This window comes from Argiope bruennichi, chromosome 2 (genome assembly GCF_947563725.1).
Source record: "Argiope bruennichi chromosome 2, qqArgBrue1.1, whole genome shotgun sequence".
Classification (NCBI taxonomy): domain Eukaryota; kingdom Metazoa; phylum Arthropoda; class Arachnida; order Araneae; family Araneidae; genus Argiope; species Argiope bruennichi.
Genome location: NC_079152.1, coordinates 100,793,462 through 100,816,461, shown reverse-complemented (window position 1 = coordinate 100,816,461; position 23,000 = coordinate 100,793,462). Strand labels below are relative to the sequence as shown.

The 23,000-nt window shown below is 26.3% G+C and overlaps 1 protein-coding gene across 3 annotated transcripts in view; it reads left to right on the top strand.

Moving 5' to 3' along the window:
* LOC129989317 (SEC14-like protein 2) overlaps positions 1–23,000 on the top strand; it is a 38,109-nt gene that overhangs the window by 11,038 nt on the left and 4,071 nt on the right. For all 3 annotated transcript variants that reach the window (XM_056097772.1, XM_056097779.1, XM_056097787.1), the window contains exons 4-11: positions 704–747; positions 2,587–2,646; positions 6,671–6,764; positions 9,720–9,814; positions 11,148–11,226; positions 15,786–15,866; positions 17,330–17,416; positions 19,945–20,051. In XM_056097772.1, the coding sequence (XP_055953747.1) occupies positions 704–747; positions 2,587–2,646; positions 6,671–6,764; positions 9,720–9,814; positions 11,148–11,226; positions 15,786–15,866; positions 17,330–17,416; positions 19,945–20,051 (647 nt within the window). The remainder of the gene's footprint in view (positions 1–703; positions 748–2,586; positions 2,647–6,670; positions 6,765–9,719; positions 9,815–11,147; positions 11,227–15,785; positions 15,867–17,329; positions 17,417–19,944; positions 20,052–23,000) is intronic.

The following is a 23,000-nucleotide window of genomic DNA, read 5'->3' as shown; positions in this document are numbered from 1 at the left end:
ATCATGTCGCTTCTGACTGTGTTATTTTATTTTAATCTAAAATTTATTTATTTTATTTTATTTCCACGGGAAACCTGAGTTTACTTTATTGCTAAATATCAACATCTCCTGCCATCTTTCCTCTCACCGCTACTTCGACGAATTTGATCCATCCTAATGCATGCATAAAGGCGCGGAAGGTTTTAGAATCCGTTGTCAAACAATATATCCCCTGCATCTGTTCTGAACGTTGTTAAATTGTTCGATTCCTCTTTATGAACATTCTTCCTATTTCCGCTCTCCTATTACTTTGATTTATTTCATAGACCTGTTCTTTTTTTTGTTTGAAATATATTGTTTATTCCCTTTAATTTGAACTTCTTCAATTTGTGTGAATACAGCAGAATCTATTTTATCAATGATTTTTTTTCCACAAATTGAATTAATTCCGAATTCTGAAATTTGATTCAGACTCTATAAAAAGACACTATATCCCATCCAAATCAAATGTTTTCAAGTATAAATTGGTGAAGATTTAAAATAAAAAATAAGCTAATCAGTAGTACGAAGCTTATTCTGTCTCCAACTCCTCTTAATTTCTGGAATTATACAAAAATGTCTTAAAGCAAATTTAATTTAAATTGAATCTTGATTTTATAACAGCAATATGATTGAAAACCTATTTAATTTATAGAATATAGAATTATTTTTATACTTTTTACAGCTCAAGATTTCGACTTGAATAATGCTGAAAATATGCTTACACAGGTATTTTCTATTTTCTTTCTTGTAATCATAATTTTATTGTTCTGTTAATACCTATAAATTATAAATAGTTATTTAAGATACTGGAATGGCATTTATGTGAAATAGTTTTAAATCCATTCCCATTATTTATTAAAGATTAAATAAATATGTTACCGTTAAGATACAAAATTTAATTAATCTGCGTTAAAGTGCTGAAAATTGTTTCATTTCTTAAATTACCTTGGTAATCTGCGAATTACTTAGATAATTACCTACTAGAACACGTTAATATGCACATTATTTCATTAAAGTGGAAAAATGATGTTTTCTAGAACAACAGCAATGTTTCTGTACTCTTAAATTAAATGTTGCTTATTTATTTATTGATATCTAGAGAATCAAGTTAATACAATAGAATAATCAACATATTAGTTGATAGAATCAATCATCAATCAATTTAAAAATTTCAATACAAAGAATCAAAAGGTTTAAAATATTATTGCTATTAAGGAAATTGGCATAATGTTATTTATTTATTTATCAATAGCTAAAGAATCACGTTATTACAATCAAGCAAAGAACAAATGAGTTAATAGTCAATCATCAATGAATTAAAAAACTATAATACAAGATATCAAACGGTTTAACATATTAGTACAATTAAGGAAATGAGTTAGCAAAAACATATGTTAAAATTATGCTTACCTATTAGCACAATCTAAGGATTGGTGACACTTTGAATTGCATAGCAATTACTTTTTGCAGCAAGCAATTGCATAGCAATTACTTTTTGCAGGGATTTGTTTCATTGCTGTTTGATGTAAATATATTTCAACAGAGGTTAAATCTTTCGTTAAAAATTTCTCTTTGAAAACACTGAATTCAGATCTCGCGCACGACTTTCGAATTTAATGATTCTGAGGCCTCTAATGTGCTAGTTAAAGTGCGAAAAACTTTTGATCCCTCACTTTAGAGCTGCAAATCAGTTAATATGCAGATTAGCCAGTAATATTCCCATTAATGGCTTTCGAGCTTTAACGGTAGTATATATCAAAAAACTTGTGAAGTTCTATTATATATTAAGCATAAATTTATAATATATTTCTATCTAAACGGAAGACTTGATTTTAAACAGACGAAAAAGGTTTTTTGATTTTAAAGGTCATAATTGGAATTTTTTATTTTGTTCTCAAAACGAATGAAAAAATTATGCATTAAGTTTAGTATGAAGTTATCTGAAAGAAAAATTAAATATAAAATTTGAAACTAAACTGCCTCAACTATCGTACAAAGATCATACACCAAGTTCCTTTTCTACAGCTTACTCAATTTTTAAATTATTATCCTCACAAACAGGTTTAGTTTCCAAATTCTTGCTTTAAGGAAGGGGGGATCTAAAATTTGATCCAAAATTGGTCTTTTAAGGGGGAAAAAATTTGGACGATCTTGGGGAAGTTCAAAATTTGGGTGTTTATAAAATTAAAAACCAAAGAATTTTACTTTTTCTTTAAATATTTAAATACACGATCAAATAAAAAGGCTTTTAATTAATATGCATTCGTAAACGAATGTTTCTTTGACATTTATTACAGTCCAATTGATAAAAATTAATGTGTTTTTTTTCTAAAATTTCAGCCTTGTTATCATTTATTTCGAAATTACGGTAATATAAAAACTTTATTCCAGAAAACTGATTTTAAATTTAAAGAGTGTAATATTTCTTAAATGAATGAATTTCCACTTTTAAAAGTATTGCTTCCTTAATAACTTACTGAATGATGCTGGTTTTTGTGTTTACAATACTACTACTTTAAAAACTCTTATTTTTCATTTAAAATACTTGTTTTAAATTTTGCATAGATTTTGAAATGGAGACGGAAGCTACAAATGGAAAAGATTTTCGATTATAAACCACCAGAGGTGAGCATGTAATTCTGTATTTTTAACGTTTTTCATCGGTTTATTTTTTTCTTCTACTTTATAACTGAATAAAGTAGCAAATTTTATGAACAAACCTGTTAGCAATTTCTTTCATAATATTTGATTGAATGAAGCTTCTAAATTAAGAACCATTTTCAATACATAACGAAACGAACTTCATATTAAGATCTCAACTTAGCTCTTGTAATTATTCGCCTTTCTTGTTTTAGGAAATTTTATCCTACCTATTGCATGATATAACGTAATATGCATTAAAGTATACAGAGATTGAAAACTTTCAAACTAAAAATAATCTATTTGTGCATAATGCTTTATTTGCTCTTGTTGTTAGGTCATGATTCCTAGATCTATATAATGCATCATAAGCTGTGAGTATAAATTATGATAGTAAATACTCAAAACTCATTAAGTATATAATCTGACGAATTTTTGATAAAATTTAGCATTGAAAACCAAATTAGTGAAGTTCTGAACAAACAAAAAGATAAAGGGATGATATTCTAAAGCCAAAAAATACAAGCATTTGCTTCAAATCAAAATAATCTCTATAACTGAGATTGGAAAATTAATTTAAACTTTTTATCGATTAAAAAACTTTTGGAAAAAAATACTTGGGAAATATACTGTCTGATCAAAAGTTCTTATATAATTTCAGATATACATTTTTTTCGAATTTCTCCAGAAAGGCTATAAAAATATACCTAAAATATATTTAAAATTATACTTTAACTAACATTTTATAGTGAAAATTTAATCATGAAACTACTTAGGGGATCGGCTAGTAATTATCGAAGAAGTATATTATTTGATTTCCCTCATTTCACAAAATCTGACATTAATTTCTATATTTCATCAATGTTTTTTATTTTCTCTGAGCTATATTCACAAGCATTTTCGTAAAACAGAATGCATAATCGAAAAGATTTTTTTTTTTTTTAAATCCAGTGTTTTTTTTTTTTTTTTTTTCGTATAACAATTAGACTTTTGAACTAAATTAGTTAAAAATGGTAAAATATGTGATAGTATAATATCGAAGCATTATTTTAAAAATCAAAAATGCATTGAATATTCCAAAATATATGAATATTTAAAAAAAATTAATTACGCATGTTTCAAAAGTAGATTATTTTTCTTTTTTATAATTTTAAAGTCAGATTTATCGGGTAGCTTATGTAAAAATTTCAAATGAGTACCATTGCGATTCAAAAAGAGATCAGCACTGAAGTGAAATGAATTTCAAATATTTTCTCACAACTGGTACTTCCTTCACTTGAATTTTCGAATAATTGTGTGTGTGTGTGTCAAATTCGAGTTGCAGTGAAAGTATTACCAATTTTTCTTCAGCAGATTTATTATATTAATTCCTTTACAATATATATGTCCAGTTCTTGCAGAAATGCACAAAGCAACCAACGTATAGCCTACCGAATACAAGAAGAAATCGTCATACAGCAAAAAGAAGAAAGAAAAGTCGTTTTTTTTGCAACACAAGTAAAACATAGTGCGATTTTATTTATAAAATATGGATCTAATTACATAATATTAAAGTCTAATTCTTAAACAAATAATGGTATTTACATAATAATATTTTTAATCACCATTAAATTCTTGAAATTGAATATAATTAACATTTTTTTACAATTCATTAATACTATTCTGAGTATAAATAAATATACGTGGATATTTATCATATTTATAATATTTAGGCAAATTAAAAAATATTTGCATATCTAAATGTAAAAAATGAAAAAAAATTAGAATAATCTTCTCTATTTAATTTTTTATAGGGCAACGGGTTTATAATGAGTTTATTATAAAGTTGATATTTTCTGAATCTTAATAGCATTGAAATGAAGTCTTTATATAAGCTGCTCTTCTCCTTTGACTTCAACAGCGCGAAAGAAAAAAAAATACGTTGAATATGTACGAAAAATATTTTCAATAAATATCCAAAGCTCTCGAATATTCAAGGCATTTACTTCACATTTTAATACAATATCTTTCAAGTAGATTGCTAGATATTCTGTTTGTTTTGTCATAGAATTTTACTGAAATCTCTGCATTTTATAAGTAAAAAAAAACATGCTAACAATTTTCAGTTCAAAAGATAAAATAGCTTTAAGTCATTCCAACGATATGCAATATTTTTTTTTACAAAATCAATACACTGCTGGACTGTTGCTAATAACGGAAGACAATAGCAATGATGGCAACTACAAAATGGAAGGCACAATATATATATTTTTTGGAAATCATTTCAAACAAATGGAATATGTAGCAAACATCCTGGGAGGGGGTTGTGTTCGCAGTACAACCCCTGTAAAAGATTGGTACATTGCCATATCGAGAAAAAGGAGCATTCGCAGCATAAAGCAAATCAGTTTCTTGCCTGCTACTGGCTAACAGATCAACTGAAAAACTGTCGCCGATGTTTGCAACAAGGACAACTTTACACCTGTCGTCATGTTGTGCGCATCCTATTATCGAAACGACATCGGACCTCTTTTACAAAGATGTAGTCAGTATCACAATTGGAGATAACAGGACTAGGCTCGAGTACTTTCCTTAGATAAAAGTAAGTTCAGTCTTTCGTCTAAATGTCGACGACAACTGATCTGGCGTGAAAGTAGTACTGTATATAGCCCGGCATCGTACAGAAAAGATACCGATAACCAACATGTAGTGTCACGGTATGAGCTGCCGTTTTGTATAATGGGCATGTGTCCCTCTATGTGCTTCTATTTAGGACTATGATTGGCGAACAATAAATTAATTATGTTCTGCTGTTTCATGATCGCATGTTCCGTGCTGCCAGCAGTGAAGAATTCGTTTTTATGGGCGACAAATTAACATATCATAGCACAATCGCTTTCCAGGAGTATCTAGAGAGCGATGATATTCAACGCTTCGAATGGCCAGGACGTTCTCCAGATCTGCATCCCATTGAAAATTTTGGGATGCTATCAGAAAAAGAATTATTAATCGGTAATACCCTCCAATAAAGAAGGACACTCTCATCCATATACTGACTGATTAATGGGATAAATTACCCCAAAAGCTGCTGAAATAATGTTGTGCAAATCATGCAACGATGTGTGGAATCTTGTATTCCCCTCCATGATGGCCTTTCATCAGAATACCTGTTGACGGCAAAGACATTTTTTTTCAATTTTACATACTCAGCTCAAAATGGTCATTTTATTCTTTGAACTCTTTTGAAACCTTTCTGGATTTCAGAACACAATAAAATATCGTTACTTTAATGTCCTGGCATTCTGACATTATTTTATTTCACTTGTATCCAACCATGGTTATATTTTACGCTCTATATAGCCATTTGTTGTCCGTTGTTAGCAATTGTCCACTAGTGCACTGTCCAGTAAAAACCAAATAATTGATGAAATGTTCAAACATCATCAATTATTTACGAAATAGCGTGATAACAAATAATTTATTTCAACAATATTTGATCGGTCCCTTAAATAGCTCGTAGCCTATTTTTCACTTGCAAAATGTGAGTTCAAGCATTTTCTTTACACAATTGAATTCAACCAAAATTCTTCCATCTTTTCTGGAGAAAATCGGAAATGCCAAAGCGTCTCTTAATTTTTATCAAATTAATATTCTAATTAGAATTTTCAAAAATCAGTTTGAGGTGAAAATTTTAACCCTCCAATATATATACTTACCGTGTCTGATCTAGATCAATTTGTTTGCCCTGCAAACCACCTACACGCAAACACAAATGCATTCATCTTTATTATTATTACAGATATATAATAAGAAGAAGTATTATAATATTTTAAATCATGTAATTCTTCTTTAAATCTATTTTCTTTCCAGGTGGTTTTAAATAAATCCGTTTCTATTTTACTCTTATTTTATTTAATCAAACGCTCATATAATAAATTTGTTTTTTTCCCTTCATTTTGGAAATTGTCACATTTAACTTATTTGTAATAAAACTAAATGTATAGTTTAAAAAATTATTTCTATTTTCCAGGTAATTGAGAATTATGTCAAGAAACATAAGATTGGAATGGCCAAAGACGGTTCATCTGTTCATTATTTGCCGATTGGAAAATATGATAGCAAAGGTAATTATTCATTTGTAAATGCAGTTATTTGAAGATTTTCCTTAATGTTTGATTCCAGAATTGGAAATTGGGCTAATTTGAGGAATGTTCTGAAATAAATTATCAGGATAAGTTTTCCTTAATATCAGTAGATTTTGTATGTGTATGAAATTTAATGTATAGATTCTACAACATTTTCCTTCTTTGACTAGATTATTTTAAGCATGTTGAGAATTTGATGAAATAAATGATAGATTTGATAATATTCTGTATTATTTAATTATGCTTTATGTAGAAGTTTATTAAAAGCTCAGTGTAGAAAAAGGAGTTTAAATCATGTTTTTATTTTACCTTAATTATCTACCTCGTTATTCATTGAATATATTTCAAAATTAATGGATGAAAGGTAATTTTACATTTTTACATTTCTAAAGAAAGTATCAGTTAAAAAATGCTTGTTCTTCTCTATAAATTTTCATGAAGAGTTCTTTAGAAGTTTGTTGAAGGATAATTAATGGTTGAGAAATAATGAATAAACTTATTTCCATGTAAACAAACAGTTTGATTATTAAATTTTCTCAAATATTAAAGCAAAATAGGCAATCAAATAAAAAAAGAAGAAGTCTATTTCGAAGTACCCGATTCATTGACTGAATCAAGATGAATGTTCTAATTTTTGTTTCATAAACTTAATCCTCAGATTGGTAACGGAAATATTCCCTGCTGTTTATTGTTAAATCTCATCTCCAAATAATGAAATATCTTCCAAAATGTCTTCGCATTTTCCTTTTACAAACACGGATGATGATTAGTTAGGAAACCAAACGGAATGGTGTCCTCGATATTTTCTTTAGTACTCTCTAATAAAAGTTTATACCAGAAAACTCCTTGCATGACGTTGGCATACAATAGGCACGAAATATTATCCTTTGGCGTGAATTTAGCATTTTTAATGAATCTAGCGTGTCAGATCTGGCAAATTATTTAGTGATTAATTAAGGAATGCGGTGAATAACATCCTAAAATAGAATTTGTGATTTAGAAATGTTTTTCATAACCCTTGACACCAAAATTTGGACAAAAAAACTGTATTTATAGTTACAAAATCCCATTTTAAATTTAATATACTTAACTCATTGTGTTTTTGAGTTATCGTGTTTCGATATTTCTAGAAATACAGATCGACAGACGGTCAACCCCTCATTGGATTTAGTTCAAAATTTGACGGGTGTCTACACTATATATGTGAAATCTGAGTACCGAATCTTACTTACCTAGCTCTCTTCGTTTTGCAGTTATCTTGTTAGATTACAATCGAACAGCAGACAGACAGACTTATTCTTGAAAGACTTTGCTCAAAATTTGATAGAAATCTACAGATTTGATGTAAAGATTACATTCCAAATTGTTATTTTCCAGCTCTAAATGCTTTTGAGTTCTCATGGTCATAGACAGATGTTTTCCAAAAATATGTTTTTTGAACTCAGGGTGGTCTAAAACGTGGAGATTCCTCAAAATATTGAGTTCGAATTTTTTAGCAATTACCTTACTTTCTCTGTACTACGTATTTGAGAAAGGAAAAGGGCGTAAATCTTTAGTTTATTTTATTAATGTTGATTATATCTATAAAAGCTCATTCCAGAGTGATAAAGAAAGTTCTATTGCATTTCAAGCGAGGATTAAATCTGAAATAAACTTTTATTATGGTAATTCATTAATTTTTAACTCTTTAAATTTATGTGTTATTGAGGTCTTTTACGCTGATAATTATCAAAAATATTATTGAACAAATGTAATTTGTTTATTTTTTAAAATTTAAAATATTGATTTTTTTAATCATATCAATTTAATTGCCCTGCAAATGCTTTCCTCAATTTTGACAATTTTAAAAAAATATATCCAATATTCATAATAATATTTTTTTATTGTTACAATAGAATTCTAACTGTTTCTATTCTTTCATAAAATATATGAAAATTCCATTGTTGCATCAAATAAAATTTCTTCCAATGTTGAAAATTATAAGAGAAACATTCTGAAAATTATAAGAGTAACATTATTATCTGAACAGTTCGCGACAGGAATAAGATTTTGAAGTTGCAATACCGTGAAAGACAACTGGTAGAGACATAAGCCTGAACAGTTATATTTTTTGACACTGTCACGTGAATTAATTCCATGAGAAAGATTAATATACACAGAATAGGTGTCAGATTATTTTAAAACGTAACTGCAATATTTATACCCAATTGTTTTAAATTTTTTTGAGGAAATCTTGAGCATCGAGTTATTAATAAGAGATTTCATTGAAATTAAACACAAACGATTTTTTGTTGGAATCTACTTTAATGTTTATCTTGAGATTTTTGCCTATATGGTAACCAAAATACGGTGAATAAGTAGTGCATCTGGTAACCTTATTGCTGATTTATTTATTAATGTTTTGCTTTGTTGAGTTGCATGTCCACCACTTTCCAAATTTTTAGATACTTTTGTTTTGATCTCTCAAAAAAGTAAAATTTTTAAAAATAGGTACTTAAAATACTAACAGTTTTGCTGATGAACATCATTAGAAGTATGATCTCGAAAGTAGTTGCAAAATAACGTTTTTATTTAGACTGATTCGTCCATTTTATTTATAACAGCTATATACAACAAAATGCTCATTTTACTTCTTGAAATTAATTACTATGGTCCAAACTTATTGGTCAATCATTAATCTACAATAGCTGAATGACAAACCAGTTTATTTTTAATATGAATTAGCACTATATATATAACAACAATACAACAATACTGCAAAGATGCTACCTTTTGTTAAAGATAGTTCGCCAAAAATATAAATTTTGTTTGGTTACCATTAAATATTTTATACATAAAAATGCATTTTATATCCTTATTAGCATAGGAAAAATGTATTACATATATGTTTCATCTATGCTTGTAAAATACTGTAATATATTTTCCTCTTCATAGGTATTTATATGTCAGTAAAGATAATTGATTTAGAAAAGGTATTTGCAAAAATAGTAGAAGAGATTCTACAGATTCTAAGAAAACAGAAGAAAATGGTAAGCTGCAGCAAAATGAGATTCTTTGACTGTTATAAAAATGATTAATTTTAATTTAATACGAAAAGTATGCAATACCTAAATTTAAATGCAAATAAATACCTTTGAAACAAAATTTAAATAAAATCTGGAATCTTTGTTCATTTGTTAAAGTTATCATAAAAAATAAAATGAAAACTAATATTTTTATAAATTTAATAAGTAATACTTTTATATTTATTTATTTAATTAACATATTAATCTGCCGTATCATCTTCAGTATTGTTTATCTGTTTCTACAATTCTCCACAATTAATATATATTTGATTATTACCATTAATACCTTTTGATTTCTATACTATGTCCCATGCCTTTGAATTGTTAAAAATATTATTATATAACAACTAAAATTTATAAAATTAAATAAAATTCTGTTTAATTATAAAAGTCAAAATTTTTATTAAAAGTGACGATGACACGAATAATTTTATTCATACTTTTATTTCTATAATCAGTTCTGATATAACAAAATTGGAAAATTGGAAAATGGATTTTTTTCCAAAGGGTGAAAAGAAGTATAAAGCAAATATCTTTTTGTTTAGGTGTTTATCAAATGATTTGCTTCATATTTTACAGATAGCCTAAGAAGAATATTAACTAATAGCTGAATTAAAAAAATAAGTTGTACTTTTATCCATTCTTTAAATATTGGAGTTCGATTGATAAATAAAACGAAATGTTCGATTTTTTTCAAATTGTAAAACAATAAAAGAACAAAAAAAATATTTCTAAACGAATACATTACTTTTTCTCTAGTTCAGAAACTGTAGAACATATTGAGAAAATAGCATATCAAGCTAGAACAAAAAATATTCGTTAGATTTTAATTTATGAGGCTTTTCGTAAGAAAATTTTAACAAAAGTTAGAATCTGAGAAAATATCATCCAAAGATATAAAATATCACTAAAACGTAAGGAAATGCCATTATAAAAATCAGTATAACTTCCCAAAACATAGAAACGAAATTCTAAATATGTTATAAAAAAACCTGTCCAAACATTAAAAATATTAAATAAAATTTTTTAAAAAATTATAATTTCGCACAAATATCGACATTTTAATGAAGGCATCTCTAAGGCATTTTTTTTTCAAACTGAGAGAAGTTGAAAATATTGAAATTATTGAAAACATTAAAAATCAAATCTTGAAAACAAATCTTTGATGATTACAGTACTTTCCACGTGCATATTTCTTATTGCGAGAAAAGAAAAAAAAATTGTTATTCTAACTATTTAAAATCTTTAAATTTATTTTCTATTAAATCTGCAAATAATTTTATGTATTTTTTTACAGCCAAGGGGTTCATATCCTAATATGATTTTAATTTTTGACATGGATCAACTGACATTTGCGAATGCAACAGATAAAAAAGGTATCGTGACTTTCTCATATATTATAAAATGAAGTGAAAAGTTTTATATCCCAGAATTTTAGTTCTTCAGTGCACATTTTACTCCTTTCTGTTGCCTTGAAAATATTACTGGATTACTGATAATATTACTGAACTGGATACTCCGGATTCTTCAATTTTCCTCATTTCAATGATTATTTAATTTCAAATCATTTTAACCCTTTCTAGGGTCGTGGAAAGTATGCTTCCCACCAAATTTATCAATCTGTGTATGAAATTATGTAGGTTGGTATAGGTTCTGACAATTTGTTTTAGAAAGACAGAAACTTAGATGCTTCAGTTCTTTATCTTACCCAAAATGATGTGTCTTGATTTGTTACTTAATTATTAATTAACCAAATTAATTAATTAAATAAATTAAATTTATCTAATAAGCTAAATGAATCCCTTTTCTTATTCTAATTTCAAGCCTAAAAATATTTTAACATAATATGACTAGAAAAAAAACGGCCCTTTAAAGGGTTAAGACCGCTGTGTTTGAAATTAATAAAATAAATTTATGTAATGTAAAATGTCTAATATAGTTTTGCCAAGTAAAAAAGTATCAGTATTGAAAGTTGTATTTAGTGCGCTAATAAAATTTGGCATAATCTATTTTTACATATACTATTAGGGTTAGAAATTTTTCATTGAATGTCTGGTATTTTCCTAAAAAAATAAATATTTCTGTATATCAGATAATGCTATTGTAAAATGTGACTATCTTTCCATTCCCAGATTAATTCATAGATTGGAATGAAAAACAGTTTGGCATAATTTAAGCCTTACGCTATTAAACTTTTACAACCTATATAAGTTACAACCAATCTATGTAAAACTTATTGCTTGAATTTCGACAAATTTGACAAATATGTATGTACTATTGTGACATGTACTATTGTATTTAACCTACATGTATATATTAACATACATATATTTATTATGTATTATGTATGCGATAAATAGAAAAAAATATTTCAAGTTTTTATGTAAAGCTTTGTGAATACAAATATTATAATATATTTTGATATTTAGAATTACAATTTCTGAAAGTTTTCAATTACACATATTTCAATTGATTGCCAAAGTATCTAAGTATTCAGATCGCAAAAGCAGGCATCAATCTATCAATGTCAATGAAATAATATATATCCTGTATTATGTGCATACAATAAATATTCCATAATCAAAATCTAGAATATATTATATTACTTTTTAATTATGATGAACAAATAAAAAAATTGTTAATGAAACTAAATTAATATTTGCTGAAAAGCTACATTGTGTTATTGGTTATCGTTATTTTAAAAATAGACAACATAAATTACTAAAATGCATAGGTGTAAAATTTGATGAAATTTGAAGAGCTGAAGTATTTAAATCAATTTATTATTACGCTGAATATAATGAGATTGATAGACAAAAAGTATTTAATGAATATTTTTTTTTCTGTTGAATGAAAAATTCTCAATTAGATATGTGTTTATAATTCAGAAAATTATTCAGTCATTCATAAACATTCGAGATTCTTTAGATGAAAAAGTTATTAATTTTATAGTCTATAAAATGCATTTCTTTTCCTTCTTGCAATAAAGAAAGGAAAACTATGGCTAGAAGTTGTTCATAATAGAAAATATATGGAACTATTGAGAAAGCTTTAATTACTCATAGCAAACCAGGACCAAGATTTTCGTATTGGAATATTAGCAAATGATAATATACAGATATTTTCCGCTAATAAATTGTCTGTGATGTATTGTAATATTACAGTTGCCGATGATGTAGCACTATACAATTTTTTTTGCGAATATTTTATTATAAAAAATAAAATCATTTCAATGAAGTAGAAGAACATTGTGATCGATTTCCCATAATAAATAATGGCTCCTCCAGACTGCTCCTGTGACTTCCCCCAGTTTTTGTTACTACATCATCTTTGAAAGATGTATTAGTCTCGTAGCTAAAATATCAAAAAGTCTAAAGTAATAAATATAATATATTGTATCTTCTCATTCAAAACTATTGGTTTATCTATGAAAAATTTTGAAACGTAGTAGCGAATAAAATTCCTACTATTCACATTTTTATGAATAGTTTATTATCAATAAAAATAAGTCAAATAAAGCAGAAGTAAATTTTTATCGATTTCCTAAATGAATGAATGAGTCTTTATTGTTTATCTTACCGCATCATTCTTTGAACAACGATATCAGATGGTCAATAAAATGTCAAAAACTTTTGATTATTCCATTTTCACTGACAGTTACTGATTTACCTGTAATGAATTTTAAAATTAAAATTTTGCAAATAAAATTCGCGTTATTCCGTCTTTTATGAACATTTTATTGCAAATTAAAATCGATAAAATAAAGAAGTAGGAATGTTTAATCGATTCCCCATAGGAATGAATGAATCTTCATTGTTATCGTACTGCATCGTTCTTTGAGCAACTGTATCAGACGGTAGATAAAATACCAAAAGATCTAGGGAATTCCGTTTTCATTGACAACTACTGATTTATATGTGATGAATTTTAAAACTTAAATGTTGCTAAATAAAATCAATCAAACAAATAGAAGAAACTTTTGATCGATTTCCTATACAAATGAATGAATTTTTCAAATCTTTTGTTTCTACATCATCCTTTTGGCGATTTGTGCCAGTCTTTTGTATAAAATAATGAAGAGTCTAGAACGGTGCGTTTTCATTGTAGATAATCAGAAAATCACATATCTACTAAGAATAAATAATTTTTGAACTTATCAAAATTTTGTATGCTTGGTTCCCTGAAAAATATCCTCATTTGTAAATGCTATAATTATAAGAATTTTGTAATATGAAACAATTTTTTTATGTTTAATTTTCTGCAAATAACTTATGATATCGAAGTTTTATTTTTTCTTAAACTATGTTTTATTTAATTTGTAATCAATATAACCATTACTGAAGCTATGGCAAGAATTTTAATTCAAGATGCCTCACTTAATTAACTAAATAAATAAATAGTAAACCTTTTCCCACTAATTTTATTTTTCTTGAAAAAGCTAAAAACGGTTTGGTTGCAATGCAAAGAATTCCGAAAGTACTTGTATAAGTTTCCTTCATTAGGTCCAATCCTATTTTATGATAAATTCTTTTTGAAAAATCGTGTTTCAATGTTAAGTATAATGAGTTTCTTTGATTTTATTGAAACTTCAATAATGTACTGCAAGATAAAAAAATTTAATAAAAGAAAGCATTTTAAAAGATGCTGAATAAAATACTTCTCATTGCTGAATATTTCACCTGTATTTTGAAATAAATATTACATTCAATTTTAAGAATGAAACAATTCGTCCATGTAATTATGATTTAGATACTAAATTCAAATTCAGAATTACATATATGTGATGACATTAAATTGCCAACTGCTTTTAAGCAAAAAGAGTGATAAAATATAAGAATATGTTATATGACTTCTTTTGAAATTTATAATAAGTAAAATCATACGTCTCATAGAAGCTATAAGATTGAAGTTACAAAATAGTAGGATTCTAAAAAAAGTTATAAGATTACAAGGGAAAAATTCGCAATTTTATCAGGAAACTTTCATAGCTGATGATGTACTTTATTTTTGGATGGAATTACAAATTACATAATTTTGGTATTTAAGCCTGTAATTAAAGCAAAGAAAATTTAATTTAAAAGACAAAGATTAGTGAAGTTTCTTTAAACGCTTCAAGTTATCATAGAAATTTATTATCAAGATTAATAATTTAATACCCAGATTAATTAAATGCATACATTCAGAGTTTAATTTCAATTTTGAGAATGAACTTCTTGCATAATTAACACGGTTTGAAAAGAAAGGAAAATTGATATTTAAACTCATTAAATATTTTTAATATAATGGAATTCATCGTTTCTAGGAAGAATATAATAGTTCATAGAAATATAATAGTTTCATGGAATTTTGGGTGCAATAAATTGAATTATTTCTATGAATGAAAAAAAAAACCTATATAATGAGAGTAATCATTTTTTTCAAAGATATTTCTATAGCTTATGTGAATAGGCAGAAATACTTATGTTACATGAGTTCTGGAAAAGAAATCATAACTATCATAGCACATTAAACAATTCTTTCATTCAAATTATATACATTTTCAAAAAAATTGTATTTTGTCTAGATCTCTTTTAGTGGCAAAAATGTAACCTTTAGTATTAATACATTTATATTGTAATGTTACAAAATGTGATATCTATACATCTAAATATTAAATATACCCATTGTTCAGTCTATTTATTTAAATTTAAATTATATAAACCGATCGCAAGAGGTGAAATGCTAAAATAAAAGAAATTAAACGAATAAATTAAATTTTATTATGAAATTAATTTTGAACCATCATTTGATTTCAAAATTGATTTATTTGAATAAGGAATTGATATGAATATGTAAATAAATGTCACAGTTTTTAATTGCGGAATGAATATTTATTACTTTATTACTTTTTGTGAATAATGTAACATACACATAATATAAATCGCATTTCTTTCAGGACTTGAATATCTAATTCGAATTTTAAAAGTTTGTCAAGATTATTATCCCGGAATCATAAAAACTATTTATATTATCAACGGTGAGTATAATGCATATTTTGTGTGAAGATATTGAGCTTTATTCCCTTTCGAAATCTTATCATTTATTCAAATATAAAGGTTCTTTTTAATTCTAAAGCTCATATATTTTGACTAATTTTCTGTGTTTATTTTTCAAATTATCTCACATTTTCAATTGAAAATCGTTGCTTTTATAAACAGTTAAAGGATTTTACTCTAAAATAATTTTAAATTTAAACATCAAGTATTATCAGAAATTGCTATATTCTTTATTTTCTTGAAAAAGTAGTTTAATGCTGAAATTTAAAATTAGTTTAATTAATTCTTTTATTTTTATGATAATTTATTTCGACAAGCTTATTATATAGTTAGAATTGCAAATTAATTTATCAAATGAAGAAATGATCATATTATTTGAAAATATAATTATTTTATTTTTTCATTGAAATTTTAAGAACGAATCTATAATTTGAACAAAGAATTTGATTTGTAAATAGATGAACTTAAACAGAATAATAATTGTTGATAGATAAAATTTTAAATCGATTTTTTTTTGTATTACCATATTAATTCTAATTAAAATTTATCATTCGATAATTTTATTGCTGCCCATGAACAAACAATTTAAGAGATACACAAATTCTTATACGTTTCTTATATGCTAACTGATTACCCTTTTTGAAAGAACTAAGTCTCCGTGCAGATAAATTCAATATAATTTTTTTCGTCAATTTTAAGAACTAGATAATTTGCATTTTACATTTAATTCTGTAAGATATAAATCCTTCTTAATTTTCTGAAATTTTACAAGATAAAATTTCTTATTTCCCTTTCTTAATTTTCTGTACGAAAATTATTCTTGATATTTAAAAAAAAATCTTATTGTTCAGCTATTATGATATTTAGAAACCACAAAAGCTAAATTTCTAATATTAATAGTGAAAAAGCATGCAAAGATCTCACTAAAAAAATAGCAAATAAGAATATTTGAAATTTTAAGATACATATTTTTTAATTCTTCTCTCGAAAAAAGGCTTCTATATTCATCATTTTGTGATAGTTTTTTTTATTACTTGTTTGTGATGGCGAAAAACCTATATGTAAAACGAATTGTTTAAGGCATTTTTTTTTCGGATTAGAAATTTTTAGATTAGGGAAGGATTGATTTTAAAGCTTAATAGTCTTCGGTCATCTTTTCTTTAATGATGGCTTAGTATACTGTAACTTACTTTAGACCAATAAATGGCATAGTGGGAAATGCCTTTTATTGAGTAACCTGTATAAAATGAATAAAAAAATATTTGGTTTTAATGCATTTGGAATAATAACCTCATAATTAAACCATTCTAATACTTGTTTTTTGTATAATTACTTATATTTTTTAATTAATATTTGTTTCCAGTGCATTTAGATTAATGTATATTGTATTTATATCAATATAATTATTTATGTTTTATCAATAACACATAATATTTTTCTTCAGTTTCTTCTTATTTCATGATTCCCCTCTCAATCGTGAAAACTTATCTTTCAAGCTCTTTTATCAGTTTAGCACAACTTTATGGAACTGGTAAGTAACTAAATATTCTGCATACTTTCCTAAATTATTAATATATATATATATATATATATCCAATTAAGCAACAATTCCTTATCCATTTTCAAATATTACATTTCTATAAAGAATTTTATGGATTCTATAAAGAATTTTATGAGGGCGCTTCTTTTTCAGATCATATTTGGAAGGTGCTCAGTCTAATTTGTAAATTTAGAGTTATTCATATCACTAATTCATATTAAGTGATCCTCTCGACAAACATTTTCTTATGTCGCGTTCGAAGGAAAATTATAACCAAATACATGAAATATATTGACAAATATCTCAAAATACTTGAACACCCGCGTTTCTGCTTCAAAGATAAGAAACATTCTCTCCCAGTTCTTGTTTTTAAGGGGTTAATATACTTAAAATGATCCTGCTTAACTTGTGATTACTAAGCAAATGCATACACAGACATCCCTTCAAAGTAAGCAGAAAACCTCTTAAACCAATCAAAGTGAGCATCCCCAACGAACAAAGTACGCTCCTCGGTTATTGAATCTATCCCAACTAACAAAAGGGGAAAGGAATTTAGTATGATACCCAGGTGTCTCGGGCATCCGTAGCAATTTTGTTGAATGGGCGTTTGAACTCTTTCAATTTTTTCCAACCATACACATTATAAACTAACTTGAATATTGAATAAAAATGTTGAAAATGGATATGAAATATTATACTCTCATTCTTGTTGTATTAATTTCTATTTATTTTCATATACTTGTCCTATTTAATAAAAAAAAGGATTTGAATTATTGAAACTTTTAAAGCTCAAAAATTAGATATTATATCTTTTTAAAAAGTAATAGAAAATTGCATTTTTTATGTTCTCCAGCTGCTTTATAGAAAGGAATATTGAAATTTAGTCTACATTGCATCCAATTTAAAATTTTAATTCTTTAAACATTTGTCAGAAAATTATCATTTATTTCTGAAAATAGCCCGTTATTATCAAACACGATAACTTTTTACGATATTCTGGAACATAAAATATTAGTAACCATAATATTAGTTGAATCATAGTGTTTTAAAATAATTTTACAGATTTTTTATAACACAATTTAAAATTAATTTGTTAAATCATTTATCATTGTCTCTCTTAAATTCCAGATTCTTTCATTATTTCGTTAAAATTTTAAATATTAACAAATTTTACTCATACAACTCACTTTTCAAGTGTTTTTTTAATTATTATTATTATTAGAAAGGAATATCTGAATTATGAAAATCCCCAAAATAAAGACAATTTAATTTATATGGAAAGTTGAGGTTTAAAAACTTGTTTACTAAAAATTTTCAAATTGATGTTACTATAAATTTGCACCTATTTTAAAAGTTTCATTGTAGTTTTGGAATAAGATTCGAAGTTTTTCTGTTACTGAATATAAAGTGGAGAATGCCTCTTTCTAAATTTTTTTTTCTTTAGAATTTTGTACTTAATTGTGAACTCTCAGATATCATGTATATTGTTGATCTTACAATATTTAATCTCAGAACTTTCAATATTATATAGCAAAATATTTATGCTACAACTTTGTTACTTAAAAAATAAATATCCATCAATTTGAAAATTATTAAATTAAATCAAAATATTAGAAACTGAGCATTGACATTTCACTGTTAATTGAATCATATCTAGTCTTCCAACATTTCAATTAAAATCTATAGCAACCTCATTTCCATTCAATAATCTATCTCTGTGTAATAATAAATATGATTGTGTATGTATCTGTAATGTGTGATTCATTATTCTTGTTTAAAATAAGAATCCAAATATATATTTTTTCGTATCTGCTCTAACTTGCACACAAATTCAATCATATCCTTTATAGAGAAATATATCGTTCGTTAGATAAAACTATTATCGAATAACATCGATTCAAATAAATAAATTTCGTTATTTTCCATTTTATTTCTAAAATTTGCACGGTTTGAGAAAAATGTAGAGGATAATTTGCATTGTAAAATATTGATGTAAAATAAAATCTCAGGCGATATTTGAATTCAAAGTTCTTAATTTATTCTTCAGATTCAAGCCACGAAAAATTGTGCTCTTCAGTGTAGTATATCTAAAATGACAATTAAATATGTCTAGAAATTACAGAAATTTATTTTATAATCTTTAATACGTTAATACTGCATGCTTTGATACTAATACGATAATGCATCAAATGCAATGTACATTTATCCAAAAAAATTAAATTTTCTTTTGCATAGGATTGCCAACATATAATGAATCATTTGTTCTTACTTTTGCAAAATTATTTCTGTAGAGGGACATATTTTTTTGTTAGTATCATAAATCTTATTTTAGACAGTTGTGCGTCAAATTATTTTAAATTATATATATAAAATATTCCTACAAGGTGAATGTAACAAAACAGTTAGGAGGTGTGATTTTTTAAGACATTTCAAAATATAGAATCAATATATAGAATAAAATATAGAATCAATATCTGAATAGATAATTTACAAATCAATTACTTTTTTTTCCAATGTAGATGGTTGGAAGGAGGAATTATTGAAAGAAATTGATGCTGATCAGCTCCCTGCCTTTTTAGGAGGAACAAAAACAGATCCTGACGGAAATCCTCTCTGTAAAACCTTAGTAAGTAAATTAATTGCTTTCTATGATGCACCATTTTAAACTGGGTCATTGCTATTGACAACAATGAAGAAAATTCGATGTTTAAAATTTCCTAAAAGATTATAAATAGTTACAAATCATAAACCAACAAACATCGCAGAATTCATAAGTTTTTGACAATGCAATGCCTTTTCCAAACAAATATTTTGAATCCAAAAAAGCTATAAATAGAATTTTAAATTACATAAGGAACCATTAACACTGTGTAACTACATATTACAATTTCTATGTAATCTTATAATTATCTTTTTACAATTTCATATAATTCTCCAATTTTTAAGGAATAAAAGAACACTACTGTGCATTCAAAAATGTTTATAAAATAGCTAAATATATTTCCTTTTAATTTAAAAAAAAACACTTAATGAAAATTATGCGCTGTTGTTGTAAATAAAATTACTATTTTAAAGGTCTTTAATGGAATAGTATGAATAATTAAAATTCGATATCTTCTTAATTAGAAATAGAGCTAGCTAATCGACAACTCAAAAAATTTATTGTGTTGGCGGTGGATATTTGTTTATTATCGTTAGGTTAGATATTTAATTTCTTTTGAAGATTGAATTCTGCGATGAATAATTAATTCAGAATTATTTTCCTTCCTAATTCAGAATTATTTTCCTTTTTCACTTCCAAAATGCATTATATTACTCGCAAATATAGCACATCAAATTAAATACAAGTAGATATTGAATTAATTTTAAGAAATTTGAATTACTTATAAGATGCAGTATATTAAGTTTGCAGGAGGATCATAGAAACAATTTATATGCTGTAAAGTTAGTGGATCTAGTTGTATATACAAATAAAGGCTTCAATTCAAAAATTTTCAATTCACGAAATTATTAGGATTTCCTGTTTCCAAATTTCTAAGAACACTATTCACAGACGAATTATAGAATCTGGTTATTTGGTCCACGGAGAAACGGCGGGTATATTATCATTCACAAAGCTTCGCATTAGTGAGAGATTACAAGGGTCTCGTAATCGTATATCATATCGTGATAAATCGATGGTTGTTATTTCTTTCGATGAAAAAATGGAACATCGATGGACCTGATGGGAAAATAAAATATTGGGCATGATTTTCAAAAACAGTCCAGGAATTTTCTTCATTAGGAAAAGTGGTATTGGATCTACGATAGAGTGGGCGATTTTCGGTTTCAAAAGTTCAGTGGGTTTGGGCTTTTTAGATGACCGAAAGAATTCCAAATAATTAAAAACATTAGAAAAGCATCTTATGCTATTTTCAAAAAATATAACGGGGTGAAATTAGGTATACCAGAATGATAAAGCTCAAATCTCTACCACCAATTCTATGGAAAATTATTTAAATTCGAAATGACTGTTCGTCAGTGGCCATCATCAAGACCTGATCTAAGCCCAGTTGAGAATGTGTTAGGTATTATGTCTCTGAATGCACATCAGAATGCAAGGCAATTTCATTCAGTGAATATCTTGAAGGCAGCCATTGAAAGTACATTGTATAGCTTGGAATCAGAGATGCTGCTACAAAGCTTAAGTATGTTAATAGAAAAATGTGTAAACGATGGTTATACTAAAAAAAAGATTTTAAACTATTGAGTACATGTATTGAGCATCTGTTGTTAAAATATCATATATTCTCTCTATATACATATATGGGATACCTAATGTTTTCATTTAAGTAGTTGAAATACAAATTTTTAGTATCGCTAAATATTTCGTTGAATACAAATCACATATTGTTTATATGAACATATTTAAACCAATGGTGGTGGTGTTGTATGCTTTTCCGTTTTGCTAAAACATACACTTTACCAGTTTTTTGGATGACATGTTCAATCGTATTTCATTAGAATCTTTCAAATAGTTTTACTTCTGATATCACTTTCTCTAAAGTCTTCATATTATATCTCTTATGGTTGTATATGCATTTAATTAAATTACTGTAATGCTTCTTTGCCTTGAATATTTACTTACATTAAATAGATTTTTAAAGCCCAAAAGGGTCAGAAGCAATTTTAAAAAATAAGGGAAATTATTTTTTTGTATAGTATGTGCGGGACTTCTACTCATTAATTATTATTTTTAGAAAAATATCAAATAAATATTAGGTAATTCATATTTACTAATGATAATTTTGAAATTCAATAAATAAACATCTCATTAAATTGTTTTTTTCAGTTTGATTCTCTCAAAATTAAACTTTTTTCAGTTTAAATTCTCTCAGTTTGATTCTCTCAAAATTAAACTTTTTTCAGTTTAAATTCTCTCAGTTTGATTCTCTGAAAATTTAAATACTATGTGTAAACAATAACAGTACTCTATTTTATTCTTAGTAACAAATACATGCATAAAAGGTTTGAAAAATTCTATAATTTTTTTATTCAGTGTTATTCATGTTAAACATATTGTTTATCTAATTTTAAGATGTTTAATCTGTTTCAAGTTATCTTACAAAGGATACTTTCAGCCATTGGTATGTAATAAAAAAAAATAATTCTGAAACAGCTTTCTCTCTTCTTTTTTTTTTTTTTTCTTTTCTTTTTTTTTCTGCCAAAATGTAAACTTTTAAATGTTTTTCTTTCTTTATCATATAATTTGATTTTGGATAATGTGCTGTCTTATTGGTTCAATTAAGAATTTGTAGAATATTTGAATTGTTTTGAGTATTTTCGGTATTTTTTCTAGTAGCATCTTTGAATGCTGTTAAATTTGAGAAGCTTCAATTCGATATGGAGAGAATTTCGAAATTTTATTCTCAAACGTTGTAGCATACTAATATATTTTGCTTAGTTCGTCTTATTTCATTGTGTGTAGAATTCTGTTGTTGTTGTTTCTTATGGCACTTGCCACGGACAAGCCCGCTGTTAGGAAGACAGCAATTTAAGCGGTAGAGGGAGCGCCTGTTGTTTTTATAGTAGTGCC